This window comes from Odontesthes bonariensis, chromosome 19 (assembly GCF_027942865.1).
Source record: "Odontesthes bonariensis isolate fOdoBon6 chromosome 19, fOdoBon6.hap1, whole genome shotgun sequence".
NCBI classification, from domain to species: domain Eukaryota; kingdom Metazoa; phylum Chordata; class Actinopteri; order Atheriniformes; family Atherinopsidae; genus Odontesthes; species Odontesthes bonariensis.
Window position 1 is genome coordinate 4,833,438 of NC_134524.1, and position 27,806 is coordinate 4,861,243.

At 40.7% G+C, this 27,806-nt stretch overlaps 1 protein-coding gene across 1 annotated transcript; it reads left to right on the plus strand.

The window, feature by feature from the left end:
• The first annotated feature begins 13,418 nt into the window (after positions 1 to 13,418).
• Positions 13,419 to 27,606, plus strand: LOC142369341 (L-amino-acid oxidase-like). Its single transcript, XM_075451675.1, has 8 exons — positions 13,419 to 13,460; positions 13,627 to 13,685; positions 18,756 to 18,985; positions 20,845 to 20,957; positions 21,442 to 21,643; positions 21,778 to 21,846; positions 22,813 to 22,949; positions 24,196 to 27,606. Exons 2-8 carry the CDS (start codon positions 13,655 to 13,657, stop codon positions 24,995 to 24,997), a joined length of 1,584 nt encoding a protein of 527 aa, XP_075307790.1. The 5' UTR covers positions 13,419 to 13,460; positions 13,627 to 13,654; the 3' UTR covers positions 24,998 to 27,606.
• The last annotated feature ends 200 nt before the right edge of the window (positions 27,607 to 27,806 follow it).

Genomic DNA, 27,806 nt, shown 5'->3' on the forward strand with positions numbered 1-27,806 from the left:
CCGATTACTTTCTTTTCCTGTTCAGCAGACAGACAGCAACAGACTTTTACAAAATAAAAGCCTGTGAGCAACAGTTTTATAATAATAACGCGATAATAACGAGTTAACGCGCCCAGCCCTATAAATAACAACTCATTTCTCTGTCATCGCACTCTTTGTGAAGTGGCGCTGCTACCAGGTGGTTTGCAGCACCTTTATGAAGGCTTATCCCCGTCTAGAATTAGGAGCATACCTTTTAGATCCAAGGGCGAGATTCCTTGTTTTCATGCTCAGATATCGTTCACACTCAAAATGTCCCTGCTTGCGTGCAGATATATGATCTATTTACTCACATTTGAGCCCTTCTTCTCAGAATATTGCGTCGGTGCACTTGCGGTTTCTCTCTCCTTAAGAGTGCGGAACTCTCAAGATGTGGAAATCTGAAGTGAGTATCAGATTTGACGATGATCCCCTTGTTACCTGTGTGCCACTTTGCCACTGATCCTTTAGCTCGTCACCTTTTCTTTTAGTATTTCTAAGTGTTGTCGTCTGTTCAAATGTGAGCAGATAGATCATATTTGCCTGCAAACAAGGACTTTTTGAGCGCCAGCAGAACAATATTTGATTAAAGATAAAGGATATAACCCCACTGACACATTAGAGAAAGAGTAATGATTTTCACTGAGGCCCAGAACAAAGTCCTTCTGTTTCTTTCATCAAAATGAAAATAACTGGAATATAAATCTATTCCTTTTCTTGTCACCGTTAAGTTTAATGCTGAAATAAAACTACATCATGTAAGTTATGAGACACTGGAGTTAAAGGCTGATTAAAGCCATAGTGCTTACCTGAGGAGGATGTGTGAAGGCCAGAGCTCAGAGTCTGCCGGGATGTTGAACCATAGAAGCCTTTATATGTGCGCAGGGGAGGGGGAGGTGATGCATCGTGTTGCAAAGTATGAGTCGGGAAGGTTCAATTGGAATTTATGTCATCTGCTGCACCGCAGAGCGGTACTTTCTAAAAGGGTGTATTTTGAGTCATTCAACGATAGCCAACATGATGCAACAAGCTATAATGACTTCAAAAAGTCGTGTTTTTAGCTACCTGCTGTCCTGTAGAGGATGAGCTGTTTATCTTTGGCTCAGTCCGGACCAGTTTCACTGTCCCTCTGGGTACGAAGCACCCCCCTAAAAGCATGAATGTGCCACCGCCATGCTTTACACACTGGAAAAAAATCAGTCTTACCAAGTATATTTGTCTCATTTCTAGTCAAAATATCTCATTACACTTAATATAAGACACAACTGCCTAACAAGTACTATTTCAGCCAGATATAGGGACTTGTTTAAAGACAATACATCTGGAATATCTTGTTAAATGAAAAAGTCTTGAAAACAAATTGTTTTGAGTCACATAAATATATGAAACAAGGTTTTTTTTTTTTTACATTTGAAGAGGTTTTTAAGCTAATTTCAAGATCACTTTTATCTCAAAAGTCCCAAATATCACATTTTATTTCAAGAAATCTGGACAAGCCAATTTTTACACGTTCCATTGGCAGATTTTTTTGCTTATTTCAAGCAAAAACATCTTGTATTTGTTGTTTTTCTTACTTATTTTTGGAGAGGCATTTTTTCCAGTGCATTGGCGTCCCGTGTTTTCCTTGGTACTTTTGGATCCTTTAAAACGGGTCAGACAGACTCCATGAGCTGCTGTCTTTAAGTAGTCGTTTCCATTTAACTGGTCTGCTGTGAAGGCCGGAGTAATGCTGCTGAGATGGCTGACCTTCCTGCAGGTTCTCACGTTTCTAACAGAACTCCTGAATCTTCCTGTCAGATAGAAGGGATCACTTTCTCGACTGGACGGCCATCTTTATGGAGACTCCACTGGTTCCAGACCTTTTCCATGTTAGGGCCTTTGTCCTGTGTGATCCCACTCTGCTCTCTTTCCTCTCCATGTACATGTGACATCATTGCTGTCATTAACTTTTGTTTTACTCTCTCAGCAGGTATCTCTGGCCTGGTGTTACGGTGCTTGTTGTCCCCTCTTTCCTGTCCTCTCAGCCCCCAGCTGGTCGAGGCCGATGAGGCTGGTTCTGATGGAGGTTTCTTCCTGTTAAAAGGCAGTTTTTTCTCCCCACAGTCGCCTCGTGCACGCTCAGGACGGGAGATTGGATCAAAAGAAAGTCTTGTTGCAAGCAGTTGGTTTCCTGAGCCAGGCTACTTGGCTCTGTAGGTATGAATTGGGCTCTGTGACCACACACAGGTGACACATGGTAAAGCACCTTCAGCCTTTCAGCCATGGTTGGTTCATATTTACATTGTTCCCCACTGGTTCTGTGGTGAGTGCACACACCACATTGGACTAATGCTCAAACATCATATCTCCAACAGAAGCACAAAAAAAACCGACACGACTCATCATATTTGTTGTCTCCAGTTTTCTTTATTAGGGACCGAGCAGTCTATGGTATCTGTAGGAGTTCTTCTCTATTATTCTTATTCTTTGAAAAAGGTGCTCGAAAACTCATGAAATTTTGCGAGCACCACCTGCCAGTCGACGACATGAAAGAATCTAAACTTTATATTTTTGGGAGTCGCTCATTGACTCTGTAGCGCCCCCCACGATGCTTAAAAATGGTCCCCGCATTGGGCTTAGTTTCGCGTGGGACGACAAAATTCGGTACACTCATTCATCGTGCCCAGACGCACAAAAAAGTCTGTTGCCGCCATGGTCCCACGTCCACAGGAAGGCGGCCATTTTGGATGGAAAGTGAGTTTTGGTGCCATTTTTGACCGATTCCACACCTTCCATAAGATCGAACTCCTACAGATTTAATGCTACAAGCTTCAAACTTGGCCAGGTTACTCTTCAGACATGGGGGGAAAAAATCATGGGGGAACTTTTCCAAACTCTGAATGGTGTGGGCGTGGCCAGACGGTGAAAATCATGTGAAGGCGTTTGTGATTTGAAAGCCTTATCATCAGCGTAAGGTCATGAAACTTGGCACACACGTCCACCCTGTCGACCTCGTACATATGTAAAGGGTATCGTGTGTGGGCGGAGCAAAATGGCTCCGTGGCGCCCCCTAGAATTTTTCAAAAACCCCTCCGCATTGGGGTTATTATGTGTTATTGCAGAACCTGTGTGTGAAATGTGGCCAGAAGTCTTGTTTTCTCTGTTAATTGGGGTTGATTGGTCTTGGGGGCGGGGCTTGGGGGTATATAAGGCTCAGGCCGACCAGACACTGGAGGTTGAGAGTGTGAGGACTGCCACTCTGTGAAATAAGGGCTTGCTTTGTGTCCACATAACTGGCTTCTTTTTTTGTTTTCTCCCTGTAAATCAACCGCACAGCTTCAGCACTACCAGCCATTTTGTGTTTGCATCCTGAGTTTCCCACATTTTGTGGAAGGCTCATTTGGAATTTAACCAATCGGATTTGATTGGACTGTGACTGTATCACAATGAACTGGATTGTATCTTTGAAGTGCCTTGAGATGAAATTTGTTGAAATTTAACCCTTTTATGAATTCAATTTAATTGAATTCAACTGAATCTTCGGGACTTTATGCCACCTAAAATTCAGTAAAGTTAATAATTACCCTTAATGTATCGCTTTTATGCATTTACTGCACCATCTCCACCTTTTCTGAATTTCACTGCAGACGCATGTTCTTTTCCTTTTTCATGTTTCCACTTTACCATTGAAAGTTATTACAAAAAAAACTGTTTCCATTCATTTGAATTCTAGTTCAGCAATAAAAAAGTGAAAGAAACTGTCGGGCAGCAAATGTACGTACAGAAACACAGATTCACACTGCTCTTTATCTGCAAAGGTCAAAGGTCATAGCCTTTGGTTCTTTTGCTGACTTCAAATGTTACGCTGAAATTATTTTTGCCTATCAGATAGTGTTATGGAGAAATTAGAGTCGAATCACGCGTTGGTCAGCCGTCCATTGGGGAGTTTATTGAACAAACTGTCACAGCAAATGTGCATACAGAATGTACAAAATGTCCGCCGTCTTCCTTCTGTGATCTCTCTTTATGCTGGTCCTTATCAAAACAAGCGTACGTGGCCCTCTCTGGAGGTGCCTAATGTTAAACAACTCATTCTAACTATCAACAATATTCATCTGAACCAGTCAGCAAGGCACACGATGTAACTAGGCCAGAAGTCATGAGAATGTCATGACATCCTTCTCCCACAATAGAAGCTAGATAAGAAGGTATTTTCATTCAAACACACATGATGTCAGTGGATGATGCAGATGACAGCTGTTTATTCATAGATGTGTATGTTCACTTCTTATCTCTCCTCAGGCCCAGTAGACTTTTTGCCCGTTACATTTCCAATCAGCCAATCAGCTTGATCCAAGCAAACATGAACACGGACGCGATATTTACATGGGTGATATATATGATGAGGAGAGGAAAATGAGCCTTTATTGAAGCTTTGAGAAGAGAAAGAGGAGTTTAACAGCATTGGAAAAATGGAAGAGGCAAAGGTCAAAAGGTCAAACACCAGACGATGAGAGCGTACGAGATGGAACAAGTCTTCTTTCATTTTTTTCCAGTTACGTCTCCTCATAGCAAACAAATTAACAATGTCGTCAGGACTAGTTTTTTCCAGTTGCGTCTCCTGGCCAAAGTTAAAATGTTTTTAAGTCGTCATGACCTTGAGAAAGCCATTCGTGCCCTGATAAGTTCAAGGTCAGACTATTGCAATGCTCTTTATGTGGGCGTCTCCCAGTCTTCTCTCAGCCGCCTTCAGCTGGTGCAGAACGCTGCTGCCCGTCTTTTAACCAACACCAACAGACGTGTGCACATCACTCCTGTTCTTACCTCCCTCCATTGGCTTGCTGTCCTTTAGAGAACTGATTTTAAACTTTTAATGTGTGTTTTTAAAGCTTTTAGCGGCCTCGCCCCATTTATTTATCTGAGCTTTTAACAGTCCTGGTAGAGCTCTGAGGTCAGCAGATCAGTTTCTGCTGGAAGTGCCCAGGTCAGAATAGAAACACTGGGGTGAGCGAGCCTTTTCCCAAAGCTGCCCCCAGGCTCTGGAATAAGCCCCCCGTCCAGCTGCGTCTTATTTCTGACCTGGGCCTCTTCAGGTCTACACACTCAGAAAATAAAGTACAGAATTGTACCTTTAGGGGTACGATGGCTTGTCACTGGGGCAGTACCCTCAGAAGGTATAGTTTTGTACCTTACAGAGACCAATCTTGTACCCAGTAGTATGATGACACTTTTATCATATTTGATCTTTTATTCGATTTTGTTGTATTTTATTGCTTTCAATGTTCTTTTTTATTGTTTTTATTTGTTTTTACTTCTTCTTCTCTTTATTTATTATCTGCTGTAAAGCACTTTGGTACAACGTAAGGATCGTCTGTAAAGGGCTGTATAAATAAAAATACATTTACATTTAATAGTAAGCGACAGAAGTGTCCTCTAAAGTCGCACTCTCATCCTGTAATATGCTTCAAGTGAGAGTTTACAAGTCAAATGAAATGTCGCTGTGAAGTTTTTGCCGGAGCTGATGAGGAGCGGATGGTGCCAGTGACTGAGACACAACACAACAGCTTTTCACTTCTGTGTTTCCACTCTTTCACTGTTGTCTCATTGCAGCTACTGTGTTAGGTCAGAGCAAAGGTCGTTTGAGCTCAAATTCATTCTGTCTGCACAAGAGTTCCCACGCACTTCTTCGTCCTACCACTAGGTGTCTCAGATTTCCAAAATAGAGATATAATAGCCGTCTCAGCAAAAGTCTTTCTTTTAGGACAGTTTCAGGCTGAATGGTATTAAAAGGGTTGAACTGTGTCATTTCTTATGAAGCCTGATGTCATTCACCATCCGTTTATATACTCATCATTTCCTCACCAGTCACAAGATGCTGACCTTGCCTTGCCTCCATGACAAATTATTTTGTGTTAACTTGAGTCACAGTGTCACGAAGGAGGAATTTTAGTGAAAATTACAAGTTTTCTTTTTATATAAAATCAAATCAAATTTATTTGTATAGCACATTTCATGTACAAACAATTCAAAGTGCTTTACATAAAATAAAAGCATTGCAGCAGGGAGTGGAAGAAGCATTAAAAATACATAAAAGAATATAAAGAGAAACAAATAAAATCATTTAAATGAATTTAAAAACAAGCAACAGTCCAGATAAGTTCAAAGATAGCATGCAGATTTCATGCATAGACACATGAGAAAAGAAGTTTTGGATTTAACCGGCTCTTTTCTTGAGAATGGAAATCTTTGGTAGCATTGGCTGACGCGTCCACATCTCAATGGGATGGTGGTCGGGGAACTAGGTGTGCATTTTCTCGTATTTGAGGCGTGGTTTACGAATGCCTCGAGCCGTTTATTGATCCAGTAGCTGGTAGCAGCAGTGAGAAACTAAGTGAACCCCTGATCCAGCAGCTGGTAGCAGAAGTGAGTGAGAAACTAAGTGAACCCCTGATGCAGCAGCTGGTAGCAGCAGTGAGAAACTAAGTGAACCCCTGATCCAGCAGCTGGTAGCATCAGTAAGAAACTAAGTGAACCCCTGACCCAGCAGCTGGTAGCAGAAGTGAGTGAGAAACTAAGTGAACCCCTGACCCAGCAGCTGGTAGCAGAAGTGAGAAACTAAGTGAACCCCTGATCCAGCAGCTGGTAGCATCAGTAAGAAACTAAGTGAACCCCTGACCCAGCAGCTGGTAGCAGAAGTGAGTGAGAAACTAAGTGAACCCCTGATGCAGCAGCTGGTAGCAGCAGTGAGAAACTAAGTGAACCCCTGATCCAGCAGCTGGTAGCATCAGTAAGAAACTAAGTGAACCCCTGATCCAGCAGCTGGTGGCAGAAGTGAGTGAGAAACTAAGTGAACCCCTGATGCAGCAGCTGGTAGCAGCAGTGAGAAACTAAGTGAACCCCTGATCCAGCAGCTGGTAGCATCAGTAAGAAACTAAGTGAACCCCTGACCCAGCAGCTGGTAGCAGAAGTGAGTGAGAAACTAAGTGAACCCCTGATCCAGCAGCTGGTAGCAGCAGTGTGTGAGAAACTAAGTGAACCCCTGATCAAGCAGCTATTAGCAGCAGTGAGAAACTAAGTGAACCCCTGATCCAGCAGCTGGTAGCAGCAGTGAGAAACTAAGTGAACCCCTGATCCAGCAGCTGGTAGCATTAGTAAGAAACTAAGTGAACCCCTGATCCAGCAGCTGGTAGCAGCAGTGAGAAACTAAGTGAACCCCCTGATCCAGCAGCTGGTAGCAGCAGTGAGAAACTAAGTGAACCCCTGATCCAGCAGCTGGTAGCAGCAGTGAGAAACTAAGTGAACCCCTGATCCAGTAGCTGGTAGCAGCAGTGAGAAACTAAGTGAACCCCCTGATCCAGTAGCTGGTAGCAGCAGTGAGAAACTAAGTGAACCCCTGATCCAGCAACTGGTAGCAGAAGTCAGTGAGAAACTAAGTGAACCCCTGATCCAGCAGCTGGTAGCAGCAGTGAGAAACTAAGTGAACCCCTGATCCAGCAGCTGGTAGCAGAAGTCAGTAAGAAACTAAGTGAACCCCTGATCCAGCAGCTGGTAGCAGCAGTGAGAAACTAAGTGAACCCCTGATCCAGCAGCTTGTAGCAGAAGTGAATGAGAAACTAAGTGAACCCCTGATCCAGCAGCTGGTAGCAGCAGTGAGTGAGAAACTAAGTGAACCCCTGATCCAGCAGCTGGTAGCAGCAGTGTGTGAGAAACTAAGTGAACCCCTGATCCAGCAGCTGGTAGCAGCAGTGAGTGAGAAACTAAGTGAACCCCTGATCCAGCATCTGGTAGCAGTAGTGAGTGAGAAACTAAGTGAACCCCTGATCCAGCAGCTGGTAGCAGCAGTGAGTGAGAAACTAAGTGAACCCCTGATCCAGCAGCTGGTAGCAGCAGTGAGTGAGAAACTAAGTGAACCCCTGATCCAGCAGCTGGTAGCAGCAGTGAGAAACTAAGTGAACCCCTGATCCAGCAGCTGGGAGCAGAAGTGAGTGAGAAACTAAGTGAACCCCTGATCCAGCAGCTGGTAGCAGCAGTGAGTGAGAAACTTTATTTATTTATTTTTTATTATTTTTATTTAACCAGGTGAACCCCATTGAGATCGAAATCTCATTTTCAAGGGGGACCTGGGCAGTAATCTGCAGGACATATCAACCTGGTTACAAAAATTAAAATTAATACATACATATACACAGAGATAAAACAGTATAAAACAATTTAAAAACAATGACACTGTTTAAAAGAATCTCGTTGCCTGTTTTTTAGAATCGCTCGAAATAAATCGAGTGAAATCCATTCAGTCATCTTGATTTCAGACTGTAGCTGATTCCAGACAGTGGGAGCCATCACACTGAAAGCTTGCTTCCCTTTCTCAGTTCGGAAGCGTGGAACATGCAAACGAAAGATGTTATTGGAACGTAAAGAATGGGAATTAACAGATCTAGTTAAAAGAGAGTGTAAGTATGCTGGTGCCAAGCCAAGCAGAGATTTATAAATCAGGATCAACAAATGATTGTTTCTCCGTACACTTAGAGGAGGCCATTCAGCTTTAGCATACAAATCGCAATGATGTGTGAGACGTCTACAACCGGTTACAAATCTTAAAGCACAATGATAAACAGTATTTAATGATTGAAGACATTTGGTCGAAGCATTCATATATAAAACATCGCCGTAGTCCAGGAGCGGCAGAAATGTTGCAGCTACCAATTTACTTCTAGCTTTAAGAGAAAAACAGGACCCATTTCGGTAATAAAACACAATCTTCATCTTCAGTGTACGACACAAATTTGCTATATGACTTTTAAAAGAAAGCTCTTTATCTAAAATAAAGCCAAGATATTTATAAGTACTGACAAACTCAATTTGTGTTCCTGCTGTAGTGGTGAGCAATGGGGGAACATCTGTTATTTTTTTAGAATGTGAAAAAAACATTGCTTTTGTTTTTTCCACATTCAGGACCAACTTCAACGTTTGTAAGCGGGTTTGAACTACATTAAATGCAGACTGCAAATACTGAATTGCCTGTGCCAGTGATGTAGCATAGCAGTAAATTACCAAGTCGTCGGCATAAAAATGATAAAAAGCATTTGACAGATTTTCACACAAGTTATTTATATAAATAGAGAATAAAAGTGGCCCAAGAACTGAGCCCTGTGGGACACCATTTAAAATCGTACAAATAGAAGAATTGAAGCCGCCCAGTTGAACTTTCTGGGTTCTATTTGACAGGTAATCAGCAACCCACATGATAGCTTGATGTGAGAGCCCGATTTTGTATAAAATATCAATTAAAAGCGTGTGATTTACTGTGTCAAATGCCTTTGATAAATCAATAAATAGAGCGACGCAATGCTTTTTGTTATCAAGAGCCTGAATTAAGTCATTTATAACCTTTAAAGTGGCAGTAACAGTACTATGTTTTTTCCGAAATCCAGATTGTGCAGTTTGTAAAACACAATTGCAATCTAAAAAAGTCTTTAATTGATCTGCAACTAATTTCTCAAGAATTTTAGCAAGGATACACAGTTTAGAAATTGGTCTGTAATTGTTTGCCTGTGATGATTCTCCACCTTTAAATAGAGGCACAACAAATGCTGATTTCCAGACATTAGGGATTTTATTTGAGTTTAGACTTAAATTATAAATATGAGACAATGGCTCCGCTATAAATTAGCAACTTAGAAACTAAGTGAACCCCTGATCCAGCAGCTGGTAGCAGCAGTGAGAAACTAAGTGAACGCCTGATCCAGCAGCTGGTAGCAGCAGTGGATTCATTTTTGGATTTTGCGTACAAATGTGATTAATCGTGATTAATCAGGGAAATCATGCGATTAATTGGATAAAACATTTTATTCGTTGCCCAGCCCTAGAAAATATAGATGTTATATGTAACAAAAGAGTCATTTGACAGCAATAAAAGATCCTTCGTCTTTTTGCATTCACCCCATATTATCTTTAATTAGTGGCTGTGATGCCTTCCTTTTGAAATACAGTCAGGGTGTGGCTGCCGATCACTCATCACATCTTTATGACAGGTTCCACAAACCAAGCCTCCTTTTCATGGAATTCAGATGCAGTTTAGATCATAAAGTCACTCAACATGTGAAAGGTGTCACGCCACAGGACTTATGTTTTAAGTTTTATGTTTTAGGTTATGTTTTGGTTCTTAGATCATGTCTTAGTTTTACAGTCCATGTTTAGTTTTTAGTTTTGCCTAACACCTTTGCCATACTTACCTGACCTGCTTGTTTACTTACCCATGTGACATGTGTTGCTCATGATCTTTGTCAACCACCTCCCAAGCTAAGTATTTATTTATTCATGCCGTGCCAAGTTCTTTTTTTATTTTGTCACAGTTAGTTTTTTGAATCTGGCTAAGCCGCGCCTTTCGTTTGAACTTTGTTTTTGTCTTGTGTACCAAATCCAAGTTTTCTTTTTTTTTTTTTTCAGTCACAGCTTCTCTCTGTTCTTTGAGCTCCAGATTTGACAGTTTCGACAGCCACAGCCCCGGGCTGAGGATGTGTCAGGGTGTGCTTCAACTGTCTAACTATCTCTGTGGCAACTCCTTTCTTTGGAAAACTCATAAATTACTTGTATGTTTGCCAGTTTATCTGTTCAACAAAAGCAGTTAGTGTGTTACTGTGTGTGGTAATCTGTAGCAGAGCTGAAAAGGACTGAAGAGTGAGAAAATTCATGTTTCTCACATTTTGAGTTGTTGTTTTTATTTTTTTTTTAAGTCTGGATGAAAGCAGAAGTTTTGTGCTGCTTCTTTTTGCCATCCTGCTTCACTTTGCAGATGTCCAATAAAAGAAATATGAATGAGATCACACACCCAATCAACAGGACAAAAGCATCCAAAGCTAACAAAGCAGCAAAGGACACGATAATGATCGTTTTTTTTTTGTTTTTTTTTTTTCATGTTGTGGTGTAAACTCAGCAGAAAGGAGACAAAGAAAAGTTGATACTTATTTGCATTTATTCTGGTAACTAAGACGAGTAATGTTAAGATATAATCCTCTTTGTTTTGACAGCTGTTACGATTTGTGTCTTTTTTTGTCAATTTTATGCAAATTACAGTGTGCAGGTGCCAAGCTCTGATTGGCTAAGACTTCAAGAGCCCGTAGAGGATTGGCTATCAGGGAGCGGACTTCTTAATAAAGATCTTGGAGTTTGTCGGGGTGGGCTGCCATGTTATTTTCTTGAGTTTCTCCCGTTTTATTAGTCTGGGCGACGTAAGTGTCTTTTGTTTTGAAGTTGCTTTGTTGAGGTCAGCTGAAGGCTCCTGTTACCGGGGCAACGCCTTGTTAGCCTGCTCTGTTCTAAGACTGCTTAAGAGGGCAGAGCCAAGATGGCTGCCCTGTGATAATTGCTTAATGTTATAAATCTGATCTGCTTTTCTCCTTTAAACTGATAGTGAGGGGAAATTTGAAAATACCCACAATGCATTGAAAAGCACTTACCGAGGCCATTTTATGCCATAAAAGCTGTATTTTAAACAGGACCTTGATTTAAAAAATGAAATAGCTGTCTACAGCACACCTGTCTTCTCCATTTTGGGTCTTGCAGAGGCGCAATATTCAATGGGAAAATCATTTTAAAAGCACTCAACGAGCCCCAAAATGCATTTTGAAAATGGCATAAAAGCTGTATTTTAAACAGGACCTTGATTATAAATGTCTTCATCAGACCTGTCTTAGGAATTTGGGGCCTCGCAGAAGCCAAAAACTGCCCTATTTTGGAGGCCTCATAACTCAGCCATACGACATCACAGAGACCTCATTCAAAGTTTGTGATACTTCAACTGAACTAAAGGGTTTGTTGATAGGGCGGGCAGTAGATTGGCACCCATCAAAATTTCTTCAGAAATCTTCTGGTTTTTACTTGCTGTTGTAGTGACTGATATTTACCAGCTGTGGCTCAGATAAGAGACACACTCCTCAGTGCGTCCAGGGGAGGCCCACCAGATAAGTATACCTTATATTCTGGCTATGTGCCCGTTGACGGGGGCGTGCAGCATCTTCAGGGTTACCCCCACATATGGGAAGGTTTTACACTGGAAAAACTGCCCCTCCAACAAATACAAGATGATTTGCTTGAAATAAACAAAAAAATCTGCCAATTGGCTTGTCAAGATTTCTTGAAATAAGATGTGATACACTGGAAAAAATCTAAATCTTACCAAGTATACCTAACAAGTACTATTTCAGTACAATACATCTGGAATATCTTGTTAAATGAAAAAGTCTTAAACATCTTGTTTTGAGTCATATTTTACATGAAACAAGCTTTTTTTTTTTGTTGTAACATTTGAAGAGGTTTTTAAGCTAATTTCAAGATTACTTTTATCATGCTCCATCTGCACGTCGGCCTTTTGAAGGCGACCATCCCTCATTCACCACTGCAGAGGATTTAGTTTCCACACAATTGGAACTACGGTGTCGTTTATGTCAATTTCAATAACCTTTGGCATGCAAAATGATTCAATAAAATATCAATTCTAACTACTCGCAGATTTAATTACAGTTACAGGTGACAGTTTGTGGTCACGCCGTTCCCTTCACACTTCAGCATCACAGAACATGCACAAACATGCCAGATTAACAGAAACATTCAGGAGATAAAACCCAAGAGAGTGCGAGCCAAGGCCACCTGCCAAACTGATACAGTCGTTTTTTTATAACTTTTAAAGATGTCTAAAACGTATTTGGGTTGTGTGTAAATTGATAGAAAAATACAAATGTCTCAGTCGGCCACGTTATTGAGTGGCACGTGCTGGCCATTATTAGGCACATAAAATGACACCTGCACACACTCTTTGTCATCAATGAATGTTTTTTATCATCAACTTAAAATGTTTTTTTTTTTTTTTTTTTTTTTCATATGGATATCCTAAAACATGATGTGAATGTATTCAATTCAGTTTGATTGATAAAGCGCCAACTCACAACAAATGTCATCTGAAGGCACTTCAATAACACAGTCCAATTCATTGTAATCATAATCCAATTGATTTAAAAAAAAATATATATATCTTTCACTTAACTCAAAAGTCCTAAATATCACATCTTATTTCAAGAAATCTTGACAAGCCGATTTTCATTAGTTCCATTGGCAGATTTTTTTTTTTTTTTTTTTTTTTGTTTTACTTAATTTTGGAGGGGCATTTTTTCCGGTGTAAGCTTTATCAGAAAGGAAAATTTTTAAGCATGATCTTAAAGGTAGAGAAGGGTGTCTGCTTCCTGAAGCCAAACTGTACGAGATTTGTACTGATGATCTCATCTCTTTACCTGAGGATGAAACGTAAATTCCAGTGAAACGGATGTTATGTTTGCCTCCCACACAAAATGCAACCCTTTGCCAATAATATTGCGTAAGTGGCCGATGGGCAAACTGATAAGCTATTCCCTCCTTGTATAAAAAGGGTGTCGATTCATATGCAGACACTGTGATTCCTGGTTCCTCAAACAGTAAGACTTGTTTCTTCATTCAGATTTAAAGCGACAGACCCTGTTGTCATTTTCAATAGTTGAATTAAATGAATTCAGGTTATAAAAACAACCAAAGAACAGTTTAATGTTTTTGTAGCTGAGATGAAATATAATGTTACCGTTGTTTATGTGTCATTTTCTGCAGAGCCAGCAAACAGGACCCAGGTGACTAAATGGATCTCCACGCAGCTAAATGGATCTCATGTGAGTACTCTGCCCGTTGTGGGATTTTGTAAAGAATGTAGAGATGAAAGTTGAATTATTCCAAGATTCCTGCTGATATTACAGGTGAAACAGTTCAGAGAGAATAAGTGATGTGAAATGCTGTGCTGTTCCAGTTTTCTATAATCTAGAAGAACGTTTCAGGCCACCATTTGGAGGGATTCCCTTTTTCAGTTTGGCACAGATAGATGCACTGGAAAAAATCAAAGTCTTACCAAATATATTTGTCTCATTTCTAGTCAAACTATCTCATTACACTTGATATAAGACACAACTGCCTAACAAGTACCATTTCAGCCAGATATAGGGACTGGTTTGAAGACAATACATCTGGAATATCTTGTTAAATGAAAAAGTCTTGAAAACAAATTGTTTTGAGTCGGATTTCATATGAAACAAGTTTTTTTATATACATTTGAAGAGGTTTTTAAGCTAATTTCAAGATCACTTTTATCTCTAAAGTTCCAAATATCACATCTTATTTCAAGAAATCTTGACAAGCCGATTTTCACTAGTTCCATTGGCAGATTTTTTTGCTTATTTCAAGCAAAAACGTCTTTTATTGTTTTTTTACTTATTTTTGGAGGGGCATTTTTTCCAGTGTGAGTTTGGTTCATGAAAAGCTTCAGTGCATGAACATAAAGATGAGACTTATTTTACTGAGTTTGCAGGCACATTGACTGACTCCCACATGTGAAATATATCAAGAATGAAATACAAAAAATACCTCAAATACAAGTAAAAAAGTGAAGTTATAAATATCTACAAGTAAAAGTACACGATTACAAAGTGATAGAAACAGGATAAAGTTTTTGTTTGTGCTCCGACGTGACGTTAGCTTTGCTTCCTTCTTTAGTTTTGCCGCCTGTTTGCAGTCTGATTATTACTCTTTTTTCTCTTTTAGGAAGTGTATATATGGCATATTTATATACGTGTATTGTAGTTAGGATAGTTACAAACTGAAGTGTAGTTAAAAAGGGATGGGAAACTAAAAAAAATTGATTGTACTTCTTTCCATTCCTTTTTCGAACAATGTGCGGTGTTTTGTTATGTATTAGCACAGGGGTATTCAATTAAAAGTCACTGAGGTCCAGTTATTAAATTTTGTCCAAGTAGAAGGTCCGAACTGAAGTCCAGCTTGTGTCTCACAGCCTTCCCCTCTGTCCACATTTTCATATGGTTTCAACAATATCTATGGTTAATTTCCAATGCAAGAAATGAACTGAGTACAACTATCTCTTTTCTCTTAAATTAAAGAGGTCCCAACCTGAGGAATCAAAGGCCTAGTAAAAAAGTCAACTCAGAAAACAACTAAAGTGCAAACAGAGCATTGACTTAACAATTTTTCTTTGTTCTTAAAATAAGGAGGTAATGAGGGCATACTTTTCAAGAAAAAAAAGTCCACATCTTCAGAAAACAAGTGGCTTTTTAGTGGCTTCTTTTTCTCTTTTAATTCTTCTTTTACTTTTCTTTAGTGGAGAGCCATTTTCATTCACTGGTGCTGTTTGAAAATGAGAAGTTTTTTTTTGTTTTTTACATGTTTAAACTCTTTTTGAACAAAACTAATGGTTTAATATCACATTATTGTGACCTTGTTAATTTTCCCCGTAACAGTGAGGACTGCAGCAGGAATGTTTGGCTCTGCTGGAGTCTGTTTACATCAGTGAGTTACGCCCCTGCTGGGGATCCACGCCCTCACACCAACGTGCCTGCACAGGCAGCTCATTTTAATCTGGCATGACCTTCGTTCAGATCACCGGGCCTCATGCAACAACCCTTCGTACGCACAGATTTTTTTTCTTAAAGGAGCCAATGGCATGAAATTTCACTTTTTAAGGTTGTTTAACATTAATATGAGTTCCTCTAGCCTGCCTGCGGTCCCCCAGTGGCTAAAAATGACGATAGACCTAAACCATGCAATGGAAATTATTCTCTGCCTTTGGTAATGTGACCATGCAGATGGCCTGATCGGGAAAGCCGCCGCTTATGACGTGGGCGCCGCTTATGATGTGGAGGTTGTTTCAACCCAGAGCCCATATATGGCGATACCAAACTGCCTTTCCCCGCCCACAGCTCTTTGGCCAGCTCATTGCTCTGTACATGGATGTAAAAAATCTGTTTAGAGCTCCTGCATCAGAACCTCTAAAGAGCCAGTGGACAGATTTTGTTTTTTTTTTCTGGGAAAGTGACGACAGAACAGAGATTTGTGTTTGCGCCAAATATTTCACAAACGAATGTTTCCAGAACTTGGGCCAATACCGAGCCCAAGGGAGAGCCCAGACACCCTGCGGAGGAAACTCATTTCGGCCGCTTGTATTCACGATCTCATTCTCTCGGTCACTACCCACAGCTGTGACCATAGGTGAGGGTGGGAACATAGATTGACCGGTAAATCGAGAGCTTCGCCTTCTGGCTCAGCTCTTTTTTTTCACCACGACGGGCCGGTGCAGAGACCACTGCAGACGCCGCACCGATCCGCCCGTCAATCTCCTGCTCCATTCGTCCCTCACTTGGGCAAGGATCACATTCCCGAGAGTAAGTAATTTAACGCTCTATTTAGGCCCGAGCAGCTAAGCGCTGCGAAGGCCTGTTGAAACTGAAGGATTTCACTATTATTTTTCCGATTCTTACTTCTTTTCCGCGCGGAAAAGGCCTAAACGTATTCGAAAACTCACCAAACTTTACTCAAAATTGTCTCCCGCGTGAAATCGCATGATTTTAATGGAGTCGAAAGTGGGCGTTGCCAAACTGCTCTACAGCGCCACCTAACGTGAGATAGCCCGAACAGTACATCGTAGAGATCTGAAACTTGGTATGTATGTAGATCGCCTCAAATCAAGAACAAAAGTCTTTTGGAGGTATGCTCTAAAATGTACAAGGAGGCGGCCATTTTGGGTCAAAGGGCAAATTTTGGCCATTTTTCAGATTTACACACCTCGTATTTGAACTAACTCCTCCTCGGGATTTTGAGCTACGGACTTCATCTTTGGTCGGTATGCAGTTAAGGGATGGGGGAACAAAATTTATCAAATCTTGAGTTTTTGAGCATATTTAGGGGGCTTGGCCAAGCAGCGAACTTGGCGTACTCGCCAGTGTAAACGAAACGCTATAACTTTCACGTAAAAAGTTCAATCTGCACCACACTTGGTATGAGTCATCCATGTTGGATGCATGTCAATCCTATGTGGTCACATGCTGACGTCATAGAAGACCCGCCCCCTCAGAACAGGAAGTCACTTTTTTTTTTACTCGGAAAGCTCCATCTCTGGCCCCCTTCACCTAATCAACATGATCTTGTGGCAAAGTACAGATAACAAGTTGGTCTCACTTGCTTTAAAGCACCAACAGTTTTCAGTTGAAGGCGTGGCGGCTTGGTGAAGTCAGACATCACGCCGTTACCATACGCTTGGCTCTAAATTCTACAGTTTTCAGCTGAGATGCACCAAACTCACTGGGATCAATCCTAATCCACCCCCCAACAGGTGTGCAGTCTAATATTTGATGGGCGTACCTAATGTCTCCACAGCGCCCCCTAGAAACTCTAAAAACATCAGCCCCAAGCCATGCTTTCACCGACAATCATGAAACTCATGACCTCGACCGGATCCGGATCAATGTCCGCCATTTGGTGATGCCTGTATTAGCACTTTATGTGATTGAATTTTTTTTTTAATTTCTTTTTCTTTCATTTTGTATGTACAAATAGTTACATACATTTTCTTTTTTATAGATTTTCGAAAATAAAAATTAACCTAATCTATCTTGATCCAAATAAATGAATAAGGTCGAGTTGTTGACTCAACAAAGAAGGACTCTTTTTTTTTTTTTAATGAATCTTTAATGATTTAAGCAGCTATTTGTAAATACACTGAATGATATCTTTTAAAATATTCTGTAAATATATCAAACGTGTTCTCAACATTTGTCAAATACATTGCAATCTAGAACACATTCAGTATGAGTTAACTCGAGTTAAATCTATGAGTTAACTTGGGTTAACTCTATGAGTTAACTAATATGGGACTGGATAATATCCAGTTCACCCTTCATGTGGGTGACCTGGGTTCAAATCCCCTGCATGAAAGATACTACCTGCAGCAGGGGTCCTTAGGCCAGCCTCTTACCCTACCCGTGGAAGTCTTAGCTTTCAAATCAAGTAAGTCCCAAGTATTTTTTATCTTGGTCAAGTCACCTTATTATTGCAATTTTACCTGCAGAATCTGATCTTACTAAAGTGAAAAGACAAAGATATAAGTAACTGTCAGTAAACATTATTGGCCAATGTGTCCACCCCGTATCATATCAAGCTAACGTTAGCTAACCACCGACTAGGCTAACAGGATAATATTAGTTGATTTGACGAGCACTTACTGGTCAGAATGGATCTTCAAATGACGAACAAAGTTGGAAGTTGTCGTCTGGCTGTCTGAGATGTTGATGCCGCATGTCTTGCACTGTGCTGTTAGTCTTGTGCCGTCAAAATGGTAATTACGAAAGCCTAAGACAACAACTCTCTGTCCCGCTAACATGTTGATGCATATCTGATATGAGTTTATTCTCTCCAATAAACACTAAGGTATGTAGAGAGGGCATGACTGATTGACAGGGTAGGGATCCAATCATGACGCCATTCTCAGCCTGCGCTCCTACCGGGTAATCCATGTTATTTTTTAAATTAATTTTATATTCAAACTGAAAACATGAACTAAATAACTCAAGTCATCGTGTCTCAAGTCAAGTGCCGAGTCTTTAACTTCCAAGTCCGAGTCGATTCTCAAGTCTTTTATATTTTTGTCAAGACACAAGTCATCAAAACAGCGACTCGAGTCCCCATCTCTGGTTGAAAGTATACTTTCATAAACTTAAAATTGTTCCAATTTAGTCTGAATAAGTATTAAATTAGTATACTTGCTATACTTTTACTTACACTCAAGCATGCTTAATAAAAATGAACCTCAGGAATACTACTTTTTGCTAAGGGACGTGTCACTTATTTGGTACTTTATAGACAGATTTATTGGCTTTTTCTTTCTTCCCATTTTGTGTTTCCAGTTGCTTTGGGCTTGCTGTTGCAGCTGTTCACTCTGCACCACAGCATCACTGCTGAAAGCACCCTGAGGAGCCAACTGGAGGATTGTTTGAATGACGCAGACTACAAAGAGCTGCTGCAGACAGCAAAGTCTGGTCTCCCACATATAACTGGAACTTACCATGTTGCCATTGTTGGAGCTGGCATGGCTGGACTAACAGCTGCGAAGCTACTGCAAGATGCAGGACACACGGTACACAAAAGTATTACTGATAGTAGATGAAGAAGACTGGATTATTAAGTCATCTTTTGTTACATATATTTAGATTAGATACAACTTTATTGTCATTACACATGTACAGAGCAACAAAATGCAGCTTAACATCTAAGCAATGAGTGCATGCAGCGTAAATAGTGTGGTTTATAAAGGTATGTACAGGTTGTTATAGCATTTAGACAGTATTTGCAGATGAAAATCTATAAACAGGTGAGACCGTACAACAGGTGATGGAGCAAAATACACACAATGATTGATTAAGGTGTTGAAAACATAATACAGATGGATAGACTATTCACAGGAACTATAGCATGATTTACAATAAAGGAAATAGGCCGAAAATAAGTTGTTTTTACTCTGATATTAGATAGGTGCAACGCTACGGTTGCCAAATTTACCAACAAGTGGACCCCTGAGCTTTATATTTATATCATATAGCTTTTTTTATATAATCAGGAAGAATTTGATTCCAACGTAGTTCATTTAGCGTTGTATTAACTGAAAAATTGAAAGGACAGTTTAGATCTTTAAGAAACGCCCCTTCAAAGTCCGGTAGAATTGAAAAACCACGCTAAGCACAGATGATTTATCCAATCACCTAATCAATGTTTTCTCTGAGGTCATTCTGTGAGATAAACCATCTAAAGCTGAGATGCAGGTCCCAGGAAACCACTGCAGTTTGTCGGCTCTTTAATCTTAATGACTTGGAGCATTCAAGCAAATTATTCATGATAAATTCAGAAGCACCAGCAAAAGATGTACAATCCACAATATCATCTGACATCATTAATAATTACACTGTATTATTTATAAATAAGCCATTTATAAAGTTGCGGTACTCTTGTTGGCAGATAATAGCAGCAGTATTTGTACCGCAGCAGTAGCAGGTGTTAAAGACTCTCTCAGGAATGTGCAATGCCTACAATTTTTCAGTCCAGAAAAAGGGACAAAAATGTGGGATGACAATGTTGGTTTGCATAGCGCAGCATTCCCGTAACGTGCTGGTGAAATCCAAGCATCTATTTTAAAATACCCTAAACTGAACCATGTTTTTTTTATACCCTAAATATCTAAACCTAACCACTCAAAAGTGACCCGAATGTGAATTTTGTGACAGATTTACGCATTGACGCAAAACTAGCATGTCGTCATTTGTATAGATCAGAGGTCTTCAACAGGGGGAAATCTTTGGTTGATTATTTGGATGATTTTTAATATTTCTTTTTTTTTTTTTTTCAAACAGTTTTTTTTCTCACAAATTGCAATGTCTTTAAATTGCATATTAACATGAATCCAAAATATTGTAGCGAATGGAAAAATGGAGGCAGACGTTATCTTTCAGTCAGCAATGCACGCATTCACGGCCACCCTGTACCTTGCACATGTTTAAAATAAAAACATGAATATATTAACAAGTGTATTATTTGAATTGCTTAGTATTAAATGTACAATAACAGAGTAGCTATGTTTATACACGGCACTAGGCCCCGTTAAATATAAAACACAATTGTATGCCATATAAGTAGTGGGGGGGTCCCTGGCCTGAAAAACGTTGAAGACCCCTGGTATAGATAAAAGATAGATTTGCTGCTCTGAAATTGTAGGCAGTCTACATATTTCTGAGTCTTTTTTCTTCATGTAAAGCTGTTACATTTTGCTCTGTGGACCAATGTAGCTCTCACACATTCATGACTGAGAGTGTGTTGGATGTTTCGTTAAGTAGCATAAAGGTGATGAGCAATAACCAGAGATTTAACACCATTAATTTTATCTTACAACCACAGCTGGGATTAAACCTTACATGACTGACCACATTTATGTATTCTTTGAACAAGGTAACCATATTAGAGGCCAGTGGCCGTGTTGGAGGACGAGTGGAAACTTACAGGAACGAAACGGAGGGCTGGTTTGCTGAACTGGGTGCAATGAGGATCCCAAGTTTTCACTAGTAAGTTGAAGAATTACACACGGATATGAATATGTTATATCGCTTCTAAATATCAACATAATTATGGTTAAGGAATCCTTATAAAGAAACAATGAAAACTGTCCAGCTGAAACCTGGAACCAGGCAAAAACCCAGATACACAAGTAGATGAGAATCATACGTTAGGAACGGCTAACGCTACGAAACAAAGATGTAAAATCAGGCCACTAGAAGAACGAGACAATCTGGCAATTGGAGATGGAAACTGAGCAAATGTACGGTGTAAACAGATGTAAATGATAATGATATATAGGCTATATTCAGGTATATATATCAGTGTGTGAGAAGGAATCGTGACAAAGGGAGGAAGCAACACTCGACAGACCATGGAGGATCTTCCCTTCTAGCAAATGATCATTATCGGCTCTAAAGGGGTCTTTCTTCATTTAAGTCTCAGCTGAAAGAGATTAGCTCGTTAATAATTAATTAACTCCTCTTTCAACAGCATCGTCAGATGGTTTGCTGACCAGCTGGGTTTGAAGCTGAATGAATTTAACATGGTTGACCCCAACACCTTTTACCTGGTTAATGGTGTGAAGAAAAGGACATATGAAGTGCAAGCAAATCCCAGCATCCTTAACTACAAGGTGCCGGCCAGCGAGACGGGCAAGTCAGCCGACCAGCTGCTACAGGAAGCTTTGCAGAAGGTACATGACAATTGTGTAAATCAGTGTAAATATCAAACTTCATATTGAGACGACTCAGAATAACAGCATTATCTCACTAAATGATCGAACATTTCATCCAAGAGGATGACCTTTGTAATTGTTGTTTTTTGTAGGTGAAAGATGAAGTGGAAGCTAATGGCTGCAAGGCGGCATTGAGAAAATATGACCATTATTCTGTGAAGGTAAGGTACAACATGCTAAAAAATAAGTGGAGTGTGAGAACTGCTACTGATATTTTTCTTTACTTAATACTTACTCGATATTTAAAACAGACAGAATAATTCAAGTTTTCCTTGGTCCTCTATCTGTGACTGATGCAATCACAAGAATTCAATGTGCCTGGGTGAAAACAACCAATAAGAGCAAGGAGGAGTCTCCAGCTGTTGCCATGGTTGCAGGCTTCTCCTGGGAGGGGCCGTGGAGCCTGAGCTGAAGCACAGCAGAGAGGGAGGGGGCGGGTCCTGCAAGTTGTATTTGTTTTAGCTCCTGAGTGCTTCCCAAGTTTGTTCAAGTTTCCATTTTACCAAGTTCTGATTTAATGGATAACTGGAACCAAAGAAAATATAATGGGTCTTAAAGGTGGGGTCTGATGTTTTCTGGAGCATTTTTTTATCATATTGTCTGAAAACCTCCTCACGACCCCATTGCATCCACTAAAATAGAATGTTTGGAGAATTTTTTTTTAATATTTTAGTCCATTGTAGAGGGTGTAGCAGGAGGAAATGTCTGACCAATAGAAGTAATGATGAGAGTTACTTCTATTGGATTCTGACACGCCAATCAACCGTCAGCCCCCCTGCACGTTCACAGACTCTTGAGTTTTTTTTTTTCCTTTGTTGTTAGCTAGTAATACACGTGAGCACTCTCTCCTCATCTTGTGTCGCGAGCACTCGTAAGGTCTCGTCTAGTTTCGTTCTCGATCTCGGGAACATCCGAACACCTCGACCGACAGCATGCGCGTTCATGTGTTTTGAAGGTGTGGTTTCGAGGGCTGAAGGGAGAGGCAAGGTTGTGTATTTTTAAAAATATAGCTTGCAGGAACCATTTTTCAAAAATCTCAGACCCCACCTTTAACTTAAGGTTGTATTTAAGGTAGTATGGCAAAGTGGATATCTTGTAAAATGATGACAAGGATCTTTGTTTGACAGGAGTATCTGAAAGAAGAAGGAGGTCTGAGTCACGAAGCCATCAGGATGATTGGAGTGCTGCTTAACGAACAGAGTCTCATGTACACCGCCCTGAGTGAGATGATCTATGACCAAACCGACATCGGTGACAACGTCAAGTAAGGCCTGACTGCTGTTTGATGTTAACATAACATTTATGTTTTCTATCTAGATGCATTTAAACTAGTGTTCAAAATGATAAAATCCAAAGTGTTGGGTTAAATTTTGGCTCTTTCCATTTTTCAAGACATAGTAAAAGAGATTAGTCGATATCTCATTATAGACCGCGTGTATATCACTCTGAAGTAGCTCACTTTATTGTTATTATGAAGCGAAGCTCTGCATCTAATTAACTCACAGGTATTATGAAATGTACACCCCGGAGTTGATTATGAAATATATCCTACTCATGCACAGCTGGTGAAAAATGTAGCATTAGCAGTAGGATCTGCTCTAAAAACATTGGTGAAAAACAAGCCTGAGAACAGCTTTTGAGTTGCATGACACAGGTTGAAACCTGCCTGAGCACATAAGTGACACTGTTTGATCGGAAGGAAGAAATTTGAAATGTTGGCAGAAAGTTAAACAATCAGGGGAGACGTATTGGGTGTTGTCCCATTGTTTCACAACAGAGGAAAGCTTTCTTTTTTTAAGAAAAGGCATTATTTTAACTGGAATTGAGTGAATAGAAGCATGAACAATGCAGCTGAAAAATCAGTCTATTTTCCTGGGGAACACTAGGTTTTATTCCTTTTTCCAAAAATAAACTCTGCATCCAACTCTGCTCATCTCCTGTACCTGTTTTTACTTTTGTGTTTTTTATTACAGTAACTTTTAAGGTATTTTGGGTTTTTTTGCTTTAAGGGAGGGGATGCTATGTCCAAGGTCAAACTCTGGCCCACTCTGGTTCTCTAATAAGAGCATCCTTCCTTAGCTGTCTTGGTCCATTGGAACCATAATCTTTCTCACATTTATTCCCCTTTTTTTTGGCCAGTTCTACTACTGGATGGCAACATACTTCAACATGCTTAGTTTCCCCTTTAGTTGGCCTCTGCTATCCTGTTCAAGGTCAACCTGACCTTCTTCAGCTATAGGCAAAGATATCTAAGTGTGTCTCCTAATGAAGTTTTTGCCCTGTAGTAACCTCTAAAAAATTGAGGGACATTTTATTTCAAACACTCAACCATATGGGACACTTTTTTCATTATCTCTGTTGTTAGTGTTCATGAGCATATAAAAATATATAGAACTTATCCAGACAGACGGTAGCTGCTTAAATGAGGTTTCAATCGTCTGCATGTCCTGAGCTCTGCATGATCACCTGAATGTTTAACTGTACAAACTACTTTTTTTCTTGTTTTTAAGGTACTATGAGGTTGCTGGTGGGTCCGACCTTCTCCCCAAAGCTTTTCTTCCTGTTTTACACGTACCTATTCTCCTGAACTCCAGAGTTGAACGAATCGGCCACTCAGAGGAAGGTGTCGTTGTGTCATATCAGACAGACCAACAGTCCTTGCTTAGTCACCTTCATGCTGATGTTGTCCTGGTAACAACTACAACCAAAGCAGCCCTTTACATGGACTTTGATCCACCTCTGTCCATCCAGAAGATGGAGGCCCTCAGGTCAGTCCACTATGACAGCTCCACCAAAATCCTTCTCACCTTCAGTGAGAGGTTCTGGGAAAAAGACGGCATTCGGGGAGGAAAGAGCATCACGGACGGGCCCTCTCGTTACATCTACTACCCCAGCCACGGTTTCCAAGAAAACGACACCATTGGCGTCCTCCTGGCTTCCTACACCTGGTCTGATGACTCCCTCCTTTTCCTAGGTGCCAGTGATGAAAACCTTAAAGAGTTGGCTCTCAGAGATTTGGCAAAGATCCACGGTGAGCACATCAGGTCTCTCTGTACCGGTGTGCTGGTGAAGAAGTGGAGCACCGATCCTTACAGCTTGGGTGCCTTCGCTCTGTTCACACCCTACCAACACCTAGAGTATGCCAAGGAGCTCTTCAGGAGTGAAGGCAGGGTGCACTTTGCTGGTGAACACACAGCTTTTCCTCACGCTTGGATCGAGAGCTCGATGAAATCTGCAATCAGGGCGGCGACAAATATTAACGAAGAGGCACAGAGGGAGTTAGCCAGAGGTACGGTCAGAGATGAGTTCTGAGGTCTTGGAGTTGGAGTTGGTCACAGGTTCCAGAACTGTTTCCTCTTCCTTTTTTCATCTTATTTGGTCATTCCAACCAGTAGTTGGAACACTTATCTCGAGTTCCAGTTTTAGCTTCCTTTGTTAATGTTTGTATCTGTAAGATGCTAATCATGGGTTCTGGTGTGTGAATAATTTCTACCACACAAATATCATCCTCCTCCTCATATCATCCCCATAACCTTATGCCCCTTTTCCACCGCCAAGCTAGCCCTACTCTACTCGGTTCGATATAGCACGACACTACACGACACAGTACCAGTAACATTTTCTTTTCCACCCAAACTGTGTCCTGGAAGTGGGCGGAGTCGGCCCGTTCACCACTAACGTGACGTCGGTTTCAGGTGACTACAAAGTGTCACGCCGCGGTTAGTCAAAAGTTAACACAATGATGGAGTGTAATGTGGAATGCAGTTGACAATTCATATTGTTTAGTTAAACCAAACTCTTTATTAAAAATGACAGTACAAAAGTAAACAGCAGGAGTTGTCTCAGATGCAGGCGTCGACGCCAGTGTTGGTGCCGGTGGAATGCAGATCAGCTGTTGCCTCAGCTGCAGATTGCGATGCCAGTGTCGGTTCTGAAGCCTGCGGGATTGGAGGATCTTCGCTGACCTCAGCAACCGAACACTCATCGGTTGCACAAACCGAGTCTTGAGGGGGAAAAAAATAAAGTGTGAACATACGAAACGCATACACGTAACCGCATAGGTGAGACACTGTGCTAGCCTTCCCAAACAGCGTTGTTTGCAAGCTCACTCAGAACATCTTACATGAGACACCTGCGTAACTTTTTACACAAGTTAAAGACTGAACATGTATTTGTTATTGTTGCTCTCGCAGGTGTGTTTTCATACATGATGGGTGATTATTTAAAGCTCCCCGAGCTTCGTTGCGTGTATGACGTAATTTCACCTGACCAATCGGTGGAAAGCACTGATCACGTGACGTTTTAGCACCGACTAGACCCACCTCTGAAGCAGGTACTAGTCGGTCCTGAAAATTGTAACGGGTCCCACCTTCAACCCGCGGTGGAAAAGCTCCCAATCAGGGTAGAGTGGGACCGTGTAGAGCTGTACTGGTCCAAAAATGTTCGGTGGAAAAGGGGCATTAGACTGCAAGATATTTCAATGTTCTTTCATTTGAGTTTCAGAGTTTTTTTGTCTATAGCCGCTTTCGGACAGACCGTTCTAAGAAAGTAGTTATCAGAACTACCCTCCTCGAATTTCGTTCTGATAACTGTCCTTCCCCAGCGGAACTGTTTCAGTCTGCATTCGCACATGAGTCGGGACCTGATAGGGACTGATGCGCCGCGCGCAGCCGTCTGCTTCAGTGACGTGTTAGCCGTTAGCCATTTAGCGCTACATTCAAACACAAAACAAAACGGTAAAAGTAAGGAGAGTAGAAAAAACACCACCGAGAAGCTAATATGAAGAGTGGGGAGGCCACCGTGTTTATGGTCTGCATGATGGTGATATTAATCATGGACAATCACATCAGGCGTCTAATATCGAGGCTGGAAGAGCTCACAGAGAGAGTCAGGAGATACTTTTTTATTTCATGAAGGAAGAAAGGAGAGCAGAGCGCTGCAGACAAATGAGACAAAGTGTAAGTTAACTTATTAAACACCCACCGGTTGTGTCTGTGTCATGTGAGGAGACATTTCAGCCGTGATAGAATTACATGGGGCGTAGCTACCGACCACCAGACACCTCCGTCAGATTAGTTCTATAGAACCATGAAAAGACCCGACCTCGGAGAAGGAGCTAAATAGTTATAGGAACTAAGGGAGAAAGCCCCGAGTTCCTGTATGTCCGAACACGGGAGAAAACGGCCCCGCGGATTAAAAGGTTATTAGAACTGCCAAAGGTTCCTACAGTCCGAAAGCGGCTTATGGCTGTGTTCGAAACCACATACGACAAACTTCCATTCTGCATACTACATACTCATCGATCAGACGGTATGCAGAGCGTTTACCCACAATGCATGTTGCTCCTGCCCGAGCCGAAATTAGCCGGCCTGAAGCTGATTTCACTTAAGCTCTAAACTCTGTAAACCTTAGCAACATTTGAAACATTTTCAGGCGAGAAAGTAGTCGTTCAGATCCCCAACGTGTTGAAAATCTGACAAAATTCCGGCTATTTACAATTTTGTTCCCACGAATTCGGCGCAACTAAAGCTAGCCGCAGTGAACCTACCCTCGTTGTAGGTAGCTTGAAACTGCCGTTTTGACAGGAAATGACGATCGTTGACGTTACGTTGCATCTTGGGTAGTTTGAGTAGTAACCTCATGATGCATACCCAACATTTTGGCGAATCTAGTATTCATCCGCTTACTCAAAAAGTTAGTATGAGTAGAAGGAGTAGTTGTAAAAGTATGCGGTTTCGAACACAGCCTTTGTCTATGTTTTTATCTCAATGAATCTCGCAGTTTGATTCAGTTTCTTCCTGTACTAAACATTTATAGGTTGAAATGTATTTCCTATGATTTATTCTCTTTGTTCACTTCATGACTTCAAAAATGCACATTTTAGTTGTACAATATATTAATCAATAAACCTTCAAATCTCACCTACTGTGAGTAGTTTATTTAACCTCAATTAACTGACTTGTTTCTTCCCCTGGATGTCAGCCATCAAGTCTAAATCCAGTTTAAATATATCAATGAAACAAACGAAACAACAACTGTTGCCAATGATTTATTAAAATGTCATGTTGCACACAAACAGTCCTTAACAATCCATAAAACTGTCTTTTATAAAGAAGCAGCT